This window comes from Mus caroli, chromosome 1 (assembly GCF_900094665.2).
Source record: "Mus caroli chromosome 1, CAROLI_EIJ_v1.1, whole genome shotgun sequence".
Lineage (NCBI taxonomy): Eukaryota > Metazoa > Chordata > Mammalia > Rodentia > Muridae > Mus > Mus caroli.
In genome coordinates this window covers 180,645,073-180,656,137 of record NC_034570.1, presented here as the reverse complement: position 1 = coordinate 180,656,137, position 11,065 = coordinate 180,645,073, and the positions used below count along the sequence as shown (strand labels likewise).

At 47.4% G+C, this 11,065-nt stretch overlaps 1 protein-coding gene across 4 annotated transcripts in view; it reads left to right on the top strand.

Annotated features, from left to right (window-relative positions):
* Positions 1-11,065, top strand: part of Rps6kc1 (ribosomal protein S6 kinase C1) — a 140,536-nt gene that overhangs the window by 65,256 nt on the left and 64,215 nt on the right. For all 4 annotated transcript variants that reach the window (XM_029476266.1, XM_021159114.2, XM_029476274.1 and 1 more), the window contains one exon: positions 6,627-6,742. In XM_029476266.1, coding sequence (XP_029332126.1) covers positions 6,627-6,742 — 116 coding nt within the window. The remainder of the gene's footprint in view (positions 1-6,626; positions 6,743-11,065) is intronic.

Sequence of the window (11,065 nt, the reverse complement as noted above, 5' to 3'; positions counted from 1 at the left end):
GGGGGCTGTGTGCACGAGGGGGCTGTGTGCACCAGGGGGCTGTTAGAGCTGACGAGGGGGCTGTGTGCACGAGGGGGCTGTGTGCACGAGGGGGCTGTGTGCACGAGGGGGCTGTGTGCACTAGGGGGCTGTGTGCACGAGGGGGCTATTAGAGCTGACCAGGGGGCTGTGTGCACTAGGGGGCTGTGTGCACCAGGGGGCTGTGTGCACCAGGGGGCTGTGTGCACCAGGGGGCTGTTAGAGCTGACCAGGGGGCTGTGTGCACGAGGGGGCTGTGTGCACTAAGGCATTCCCAACAAGCAGGATAACTTGGATTCAGTACTGAGCCACATTGTGACGGAGAAACTTGACTTGTGCAAGCAGACTCTGACGTCCACTTGTCTGCCATGGCACGCACAATAAGTCAGTGTAGTGAAATTTTTTTAAAAGGAAGGGATGTGTTTATGGAACCTGTGAATCTTCTAGAAAACCGAATAATAAAGTCCTTCCAACCCCTTGCTCCCGTTGCTTGATTTCGAAGGAAGAGTGAAGTAGATTAATATGGTATTAAGAAACAGTTGTTGGGGCTGGAGAGACAGCTCAGTGGCTAGGAGCACTTGCAGCTCTTGCAGAGGACCCAGGTTCAGCTCCCAGGACCCACATGGTAACCCCCAATTCTCCTTAACTCCTGGTCCAGGGGATCTGATGCTCTTGTCTAGCTTCCGTAGGCACCAGACATTCACATGTTACATCTACATACGTGCAGGCAAACGCCCATACACATAAAGTGAAGATAGATCTTAGGAAAAGGAAGAAAACAGCTGTTGCGGTTGGTTCCTTTGTGGATTTCCACTTGTACTACGGTCCTTCATTCAGCTGATAAAGGAAGGAGCAGAAGTTTCCACTTGTCCTACGGTCCTTCATACAGCTGATAAAAGAAGCAGCAGAAGGCTTAGAGGAAGTTAGGGGTCTTTCACTGTTCACCGGAAAGTCAGATATTAATTGGCATGATTTTCATTCCAACTTTTCTTGTATCATTAGCCCATATTGTAAAGCACAACAATCCTTTTGCATTTTAGCTAGTCAGTTAGTTATGTATGTGGGTCTCAGGGGTCAAACTCAGGTCACCAGACTTGGAGGGGGGCTCTCCTACCAGCCGACCTCCTTTCTCTGAAGTCTTCATTCTCCTTTTGGTCTGTCTCTTTTCCGTAATTCTCCTGCCTCAGCCTCCTGTTGCCATGCACCTGACCAGTTAGTTCCTTCTACTGTGGGCTTTACTATTTCTATCCTTTACAAGCCATTGGACTTGAATAAGAACATAAGAATATTAAAACTTGAGGCGTTTCTTACCACAGGTGAGGTTATAGCTCAGTGGTGGAGCCTTGTGTAGCATTGTGTGACATACTCAAGGTCCTGGGCATAGTCTTAGCATTGAAACTAATGGGCAGACCAGGACCAGGCAGAGCCAACTTTTAGTGAGGTGTGGTGATCCATGCCTCGTGTTAGTGCTGGGAGTCCAGGTGTGGCTGATGCAGGATCCCAGTGTTCAGGGGCTGAGGCATGAGGTCACAAAGCAAGACCTCGTTTTAAAAACAAAGAAAAACTAGAGCTAGACATGGTGGTGTACACGTGTAAAACCAGTCCTTGGAGGAAGATCGTGGGCCAGTATGGTCTTTGAAACCCTGTTTCAAAACCAAACAAAAAGACCCAACCCAGCTGGCCTTGAACTCAGAGATCTACCTGCCTTTGTGTCTTGAGTGCTGGGATTACAGGTGTGGGATTCTGTACATGACCAGCAATGATGTTTTGAAAGAAATGAAAATCTTTTGGTTTTCTCCTTTAAAAATTACAAAATAAGGAAAGGGTAAAGAGCAGAGAGAAATGATTGAATCTTGGAGTGGCTCTGCAGGTGGCGGCGGTTAGCGGTTAGCGCAGGACCTGCTGGTGCTGGCTTCCAGTGCACACAGGAGCCTGGCGAGCCGTGACTGGCAGGGAAGCATTCCAAGGAGGCAGTGAGCGCTGTTAGGACCTTTGCTTTAATTGTTTTTGGTGACTTTTTCACTTCTGGAGGTCACTTAACAACTGGTTTTGAGAACAACATTGATAGGGGGTTGACTCAGTACAAATACAAAGCTGATTCCCCGACTGACCGGCTCTTGTCACACACTGAAGTGCTGTGGGCTTCGCCTTCTGCAAGACATGCAGATGGGTAAATCATTCCTTCTTTCAAGGCTGCCTTTTGTTTTCAGAACACTTAACATAAGGTGGAAATGGTAGGCTATCCCTGAGAAGAACAAAGCATCATTAAATATAGTCAATCATCACTTAAAACGGTAGCCACCAAGGCCATCTGAAATAGGAGCATTCTTTCATGTGACCCAGTTGTAAAACAAAAACAAAAGAAAAAGCAAAGAAAAAGCATCAAACAGAACTCACCGCAGTGCACACAGATTGGCCTGAAGTCCTTGCTGGAGTGAGGAAGCCCAGAGAAGCCTGAGACCATTGCGTGGGCAGAGGGAGGGAGGGAGGGAGGGAGGGGAGAGAGAGCGAGCGCGAGCGAGCGCTCATGGGTAGGATATGCCCAGGAGAGGCTTGTGTGGGTATCAGGTTCTGTGCATGTGCTGAGAATCTGGCCAGGACACCCTGAAAGGCTCAGGAGATTGCTGGCGAGGCGCACATCTGGACAGCCGTCTCCCAAGACATCTGAGCTTGCCAGTTCTACATTCAGTGCTTTCTTGTGAAGCAGTGAGGGTGGATGCAGGAGGTTGGAGTGGAAGAGCCGCTGGTGCGGGTGGGACTGGGTTCTGTTTCCTGTGTGACTTAGAAGGTGCCCTTTGCTCCTTGGTAGATAAGTGAGAGAAGACTGATTGCCAAGTAAGTTCTGGGGGCACCACGGGTGAGAGGGGTTTCTTCCCTGCAGGAGCCATTTTCTCATGCTGACACTGTTAGGACAATTTTCTTTCTTTAGAATTACATCAAAATATAGATTTATTTTTGGTGTGTGTCTAATATTGCAGCTTTTGAATTAGGTTCTTCATATTCCTTCTGGGCTCCTTTCATGGTGAGGATGTAGCTGTGAGCTCTAATGTCTGCGCATCTGTCTGTCAGCCTGGGTGTCTGACTGCACCTTGCCATGTGATGCTGTGCACGCCTGCTCAGGTTTGTTTTCCTCTGTCGCCTGCTTGCTATGATTCTCCACACTTTTTTTTTTTTCTCTTGTTCTACTCAAACAGGACAATCAATTTTTAAGTTCACCTGCCTTTTCCCTTCTGTGCCAGATGCCACAGAGGGACAGTTTGGCTTAGAGTCTCAGAAGCTGTAGTCCAGTGTCGCTGTCCATTGCTTTGTGCCTGAGGCTGGAAGAAGCGTGATTTGGGGGCATTGGCAGAGCCTCTCGCCTCACAACCAGCCGAGGATCAGGCAGGGCAGAGAGGAACCCAGGACAAGACGAGCCCCCAAGAAGACCAGCCCAGTGACCTGTCCCCTCCAGTTAGACCTCGTTTCCAAGCCTTTCTGCCTGTCACGAGGTGAATCCACTGTGGGTCTGCAGAGCCTCAGGAGGAGCCGTCCCAGAGGCTGCACCCAGCAGCTAAGGCCCAGTGTTAACACTTAGGCATTTGGAGTATACCCTCACCTCCAAATTAGAACAGACCTGGTTTAGGCGTAGAGTTTAAAATTAACTCTGTAACTGAGAAGACATTTCCCACCTGAGCTCTTATTTTCAGTTATTAGAGAGAAGAAATACATTTTTTTAAATAAAATAAGTAGAGTGCAATTTGATGAACGGGTGCCCAGTGGTCCTGATTCTTGCATCGTTGAGCATTCCCATAGTCTAGCATACAGAGAACATGTATTCTGTAAGACATCAGAGTTGGTGTCCAGAGAAATGCAGTTTCTAATTTTTCCTTTTATATTTAACTCCACTTTTATGAGACAGTAGACCTTTTTGACAGGACAGTGACTGTATTTGTCATGGTCCCCCAGAAGCTCCCTAAAGCCGAGATGTGCACATGTGACTGTCACCTGTGTTCAGTGGTTTATGCTGTCAGTCTCTAGGCTAGGGAGCCCAGGAAAACAGCAGGCTGATAGACCAGGCAGCTTGGGACAAGAAAGGTCAGCGACATTTCCTGGAAGGTCCTTGGTGAGTTGCCGAGTGCATCGGAGGCTGGAGGATCTAGAGTTTGAAAACTCCCCCTGCTTGGGAAGGGTGGAGCTGTGCAAGCCCCCTTCTGCTTTCAGTCCTCAGTGCCCTATGCAGAGTGTCTCTTTCCCACCTCAGCTCCCTGCTCCACAAGTCAGTCATCTCTGGAAGCACCTCCACAGACATCCAGAAAGTCAACCCAGTCAGTTTGACAGGACTAACCTTCAGTCTTGAATAGTGGGAGTCTTTCTCCTTGGAATGCCAAAGCCTAGTGATGATGCCTGTGATCATTTACTCACTAAAACCTGTCTGAACCGCTCTGTGAACAATACGAGGAGTTGGGGCTATTCTGGAGACCTGCAGCTTTATCTTTGTGTTCTAGTCCAGGGCTCTCTCAAGGGCTGGTCTTCATCCATGGCTGCTGTGTGTCAGTCACTACGGCCTTTGAAGGGGTCGAGTGAGGGATCATGTTGTCTGTATATGGAAGGTACATTCTGAAGCCTTCCCGGGATTTCTCTCATGCTTGTAGTTTCCATGGAAGTGGCCACCATCAGCAGCAGGAGTTCATTTCAGTGCTGGCTTGTAGTCCTCATTTCTCTGTTACTATGGAGACTGCCTAGAAAGTGGCAGAAAAGCCAAAAGTTTAAAAAGCAGTGATTTGATGACAAAATTATTGGGACTGTGTTTGGCTGTAGCCAAATATTCCATAACTCGGCACAGATCTCAAGTGAGTGTGTAAGACAGGCGACAGGCTTATTACTACTTTGAGTTGAGAGCTGAGTTTGAAGCTTAACAAATGCTAAAGCAAGGTTTAAGTTAGAGCTTGCTGAATATTACCTAGAATGTGAAGAACGAGTGGGTGGTGTGTATCACAGTCCAAAACAGCGAGCCTAGCCACAGCCTGGGTGTGCAGAACCGGAGACCAGAACAGCATTGTTTGTGAGTGATATCATCTCACAAGTATGCGGCATTCACTTGTGATTTCCTTTTTTGATTTTGGTGTGTGTGTGTGTTTGTGTGTGAGAGTGTGTGAGTGTGTGTGTGTGTGTGTGTGTGTATGTGAGTGTATGTGTGTCCCCTTCCTCACAGGCCATTGGACATTAGTCCACAAGGATCAATGGGGGTGGGGGTGGGCTGGGGTGGGGTAATGTCAGGGTTCCGTTGGCTGTGAGTGCCAGCTGATTAAGTTCTGGGACCAGTTTTGATGAGACAGCTCAACATTATTGTTTCAGGATTAGGGTATATAAAGGCTTTTAGGGGTACAGTGGAAAGGGCTAATTGGACACAGTACAGTATCTAATTATTATGCGACCTGGAAGCCAGAGCAGGTGCTGAGTTAAGTTTCTTTGTACAAGGTCATTCTTCTGATAAGGCCAGGAACCTGTGTTCAGGGACACTCTCCCCAGGTGAGAAACGGAGTCCTCCATTTTGTACTAATCTCAGAGCCATCTGGTCATGGGGTACTGCAACCTTTCTAGCAGGGTTCTCCAGCATGCACATGTGTGTGTGTGTGTGTGTGAGCAGGAAGTCTGCTATGAGGTAGCATTGTCGTCTCTATGTCAGGGAAGCTGTGTCTATGAAGTCTGAAGGAGTGTGGTCAGCCAAGGTCACAAGAACTGCACAGTGACAGTGACAGCACCGGGTGACAGTGTGGATGAGGGAAGTCCCTACCACTAGATGAACGACTGCTGAGAGAGGGAGAATCTTCCCCAGGGAATTCCACAAGTTGTGGTTATCCAGTCCCAAATAGTCAGCTCTAAACACACGCACACGCACACACACACACAGACAGAGAGAGACAGAGAGACAGAGACAGAGAGACAGAGAGCGAGCGAGCCATGGTCTTTTATCCATCGGAATAAAATGGTGCATCTTAGTCACACACAGCATCCTGTTCTGAAGAGGCGAGAGCCAATGCTGGATAAGCTCTCAAGTGTTGGGAATTTGGTTGCTGTTTTTAGGAGGCAGAGACCCAGGTTATAAACAGACTGACGTAATTTTATACTGTCAGGATTTCAGGTATGTCCCTGCTTTCCTGTGTAAGATGAGTGTGACACCTGGTTGCCAATGAAGTGTACACAACTCACTCAGTGTGATTTTCATTCAGAATTACAAAGTGGTTTTATTCTTGGGTTGGACTGGATGCTCGTGCTGTCTGCACCTGTCAGTCGCAGCGCTGAAGGCTTCCTGAGCCTTGTGTCTGATCCTAGTCTTCAGTTGGAAATTGAATCCTGCCTGAACCAGGGCTTGGCTCCCACCCTCAGAACTTTCCACATACAGTTTTATGTGTACTTGACACTCCTTAACATGCCGAGTTTCAGTGCACATTCAGACATCAGTTTTGGGCAAACTAAACTCTGGACGGGTAAGGTTGAAGCCATTTCCCAGTTTCACCGCTCTTCCTCACAGTTACAGATGTGAATTGGGTAAAGAGAAATAACTTGCCGGATGGGGTTGCAGTTCCTGCTTCCCTCTCACAAGGCCAGCCTTTGCTTTGTCCTCTCAGGAGAGTCGAGCCCCACGCGTCGGGAGGCCGTGAAGAGAAGGACTGCGGAGTACCTCATGCGTGCAGAGAGCATCTGTAGCCTCCGGGCCGCGCCTCAGCTCCACGCGGGACCACAGGTATGGGGAGCCGCCTCTGTGCTCTTTGGCCTTTTGGTTTGTTTTTGTTCCTATCTTTCAGCTTTATTTATAATTAGAACATTTGAGAATTTTGGTCTTTGGAATTTTTCTGTAATTTTCATAAGTTATTGTCAGAAAGGAAGGTACAGAGTGGAGTAAGAAAGACCCCGCCACAGCCTTCCCTACACCTTCTGTCTGCCCTTGGCTCTGCCCTGGCTCATGGTGGTCATGGCAGGGAGGGCACGGAGGCAGACGCAGCTCGAGCCTGCTCACATCTCCGTGGAGCGGGAAGCAGAGGCCGAGTGCAGTGCTCTGTGATCTCTTTGTCCTCTTTTTATTCTGTTCTGGATCTGAGCCCATGCTGTGGTACTCCCACATTTAGGGTGGGTCTTCCTTCTTCTGTTCAGCCTCTCTGGAAACATTCTCACAGACATGCCCAGAGGCATCTCTAAGGTGATGCCAAGTCAGGTTGACAATGTAGATCTAACCTCTCCACCTGCAAGATGCTCTGAGCTTCTGAGCCACTCACAGCTCTCGTGCATACCTGTGCAGCCTAATCAGCCATTTGAAGCTGTTCTAGAGAGAGTCCTACAAGGGTTTGCTGGTAGCTGCCTGTAGCTGCTGAGGCACAATGCTTGATGCTTTAAGCTATTTGGGACTACCCCAGCCCTGTCTATATGGCATAAGGCTTTAGAAACATTTTTTTTTTTTTAAATAGCTTTAATGTCAGGTCTGTCTGGATTTGTCCAGTTTCTGGAAGTAGCTTTTTTGTTTTAAATTCTTACTAAGGTTTTTGTAAATGGGAGAACATGCTTAGTTTATTTCCTTAGTTGATCCAAGAGGCAGTGACTTAGTTAGGTTTTTACTGCTGTGAACAGACACCATGACCAAGGCAACTCTTATAAGGACAGCATTTAAGTAGTGCTGGCTTACAGGTTCAGAGGTTCAGTCCATTATCAACAGGGTGAGAGCATGGCAGCATCCAGGCAGGCATGGTGCAGGAGTTGCTGAGAGTTCTACATCTTGTTCAGAAGGCAAACAGGAGAAAGACTAACTTTCAGGCAGCTAGAAGGATGGTCTTAAAGCCCATGCCGACAGTGACACACCCACTCCAACAAGGTCACACTTCCAAATAGTGCTACTCCCTGGGCCAAACATATCCAAGCCATCACTTTCCACTCCTTGGCCCTCATAGGCTTATTCAAACACATGAGTCCATGGGGGCTATACCTAAACACAGCATAATACAAAATACATTTAGTCCTAGTTCAAAATTCCCCCAATGTTACAAAAGTCCAAAGTTCAAAGTCTTTTCTGAGATTCATTCAATCACTTATCTGTAATCCCCTCTAAAGTCAAAATCAAAAGGCAGATCACATACCTTTAACATCACAGGATATAATACACCATTCTAAATGTCATAGTGAGAAAATACTAGAGCAATCAAGACCAAAAACCATCTGGGCAAACTCCAAACTCTGCATCTTCAAGGCCGATGCCAAAGTGGTCTTCAGATCCCCAACTCCTTTTTCATCTTTGTTGACTTCAGCACAATGCTCTTTGACTGGTTCCACTCCCTGTTAGCAGTTTTCCTCAGCAGGTATCCCACAGCTCTGGCATCTTGAACATCATGGGGTCTCTAGGGCAACTTAAGTTTCATAGCTTCTTGTTTCAGTGTCTGGTACCCACATGTGATCTTATAGGCTCCTCCAAAGGGCTTGAAGGGTCACTTCTCTACTTCTGATTGACTCCACAGCTGCTTCTGCTGCTGGTGGTGGTGGTCATCCCATGGCATCTCCTAAACACTGCTGTCTTCCGCTGTAACTAGGCTTCACAAGTAGCCTCACATAGGCTCTCTTCATGGTGCCAAGCCTCAACTCCTTTGCATGACCCCTCCAGTCCTGGGCCATCAATTGCAACTGAGCCCAGACCTTCACCAATGGCCTTCCCTGGCCTCTCACAGTGCAGAGCCTTAGCTGCTCTGCATGACCCCTTCATGCCTCCAAAACCAGTACCACCTGGGTGACTCTTATACATTACCAAGTCCAGCTGCAATATGAGGTGCAACCTTGGCTATCATGGAACAATTTCTTTGTGTTCTCAGAAAAAATTTCCTGCATTTCACCTCAGTGATGCTGGTCTCTTCTTCATCACCGCTAATTTCTTAGCTCCAGTCAACCAGCATCAGTTGCCCAATAGTTTCTTTTATTCTGGACTCTAAAGTCAGAGCCACATGGCCAAAGCTGCCAAGTTCTGCTGCTTGCTGGAGCTGGAACATGGCCCCCTTGTTCTATTACATGATCACCAGCTTTCTGTTTTCCAACTCCTTCACTGTCTAAGTTTGGGTGTCTTGGAACTTGCTCTGTAGATTGACCTTGAACTCAGAGATCTGTATGGCTCTATCTCCTGAATGCTGGGATTAAAGGTGTGTCCTACCATGCCTGAACTCACTTTGAGATCACCACTCCCTTAATCTGTTTATCTCCTAGAACATAGGATTCAGCTCCTGGTACCCCTTTAATATCTGAACTATATATTTTGTATTTTTTCTTTCTAAGCTTGCTATGCTTGATCAAAACACTCTTCCTGAGACTGAAGCACAGCACAGAGTCCAAGCTGGGTTGTTCTGTCAATGCAATTCATCTAACTCTCTTCACCTTAGCCTCAGGCAGACTCTTCAGACAAGGGCAAAAGCAGCCACATTCTTCACCCAAACATCACAATCATCTCTCTGACCCATACTCGAATTCTTTTCCTCTGAAACCTCTATAGCCAGGCTTCCACAGTTCAAATCGTGCTTAGCAACAAAGTCTTCCATATTCCTACCCCATATTCCTAGCCCATTAAGCCCCACTTAAAACACTCCACTGCTTTCTAAAGTCCCAAAATACACATTCCTCCAAACAAAAGCCTGGTCAAGCCTATCACAGCAGCACCCTACGCCATTACCAACTTCTGTCTTAGGGCTTTACTGCAGATACCATGACCTAGGCCACTCTTATAAGGACAGCTTTTAATAGGGGCTGGCTTACAGGTTCAGAGGTTTAGTCTGTTATTGTCAAGGTGGGAACATGGTAGTTTTCAGGCAGGCATGGTGCAGGAGGAGCTGAGAGTTCTACATCTTTTTCTGAAGGCAAACAGAAGAAGACTGACTTCCAGGCAGCTAGGAGGAGGGTCTTAAAGCCCACACCCACAGTCACACACTTCCTCTAACAAGGCCACACCTACTCCAACAAGGCTATACCTCCAAATAGTGCCATTCCTAGGCCAAGCATATCCAAACCACCACAGGCAGGCAGTCTTGGTATCCTATTCTGTCACTTAAGCCATGGAAGAGACAATATTTTTGTTTTAAATTGTATTTGTGTGTGTGTGTGTGTTGGGAGTAGGGTATCCCATTGTATGTGTGTGTGTGTGTACTGGGAGTACGGTATCCCATTGTATGTGTGTGTGTGTGTACTGGGAGTACGGTATCCCATTGTATGTGTGTGTGTGTGTGTGTGTGTATACTGGGAGTACAGTATCCCATTGTACGTGTGTGTGTGTGTGTGTGTGTACTGGGAGTAGGGTATCCCATTTCTGTGTGTGTGTGTGCTGGGAGTAGGGTATCCCATTGTGTGTGTGTGTGTACTGGGAGTAGGGTATCCCATTGTGTGTGTGTGTGTACTGGGAGTAGGGTATCCTATTGTATGTGTGTGTGTGTGTGTGTACTGGGAGTAGGGTATCCCATTGTGTGTGTGTGTGCTGGGAGTACGGTATCCCATTGTATGTGTACTGGGAGTAGGGTATCCCACTGTGTGTGTGTGTGTGTGTGTGTGTGTGTGTGCTGGGAGTAGGGTGTCCCATTGTCTGTCCCAGGGAGTATCTGCTTCTGGATCTGGAACAGGAAGGCGCTCATGTCCCTCTGCTGGGTGGCCATTATGAAAATCCAAGTTAAGGAAAGCCATTCATAATTATGGATCGAAGCGTCTGTCTATTACCGAACAAGTAAGTGTCTTCATTCTCCATTTTGCTTTGGGGACAATAATGAAAACATGTAGTAACATGAACTCCTGTGAATAGACATGCTTTACGGAATCCATCAGGTATGGCTGGTGTGTGTCAAGAATGCCCCAGTAGTCATTTTGAGTGTTACCTGTGCTGCCTTGTATCCTTAACCCTGTGCGTCCCTGATTGATAGTCTACTGGCTTTCCACGGAGTCACAGTTTCTTTTTGTAAGATTCACTTTATTAGTTCATGCTGACTGTAATGTAGCATTCTGTACATGGGTATGACATGTACAGAATGTGAGGCCTCCATGTCTCCTCCTCACTGTCTCCTCC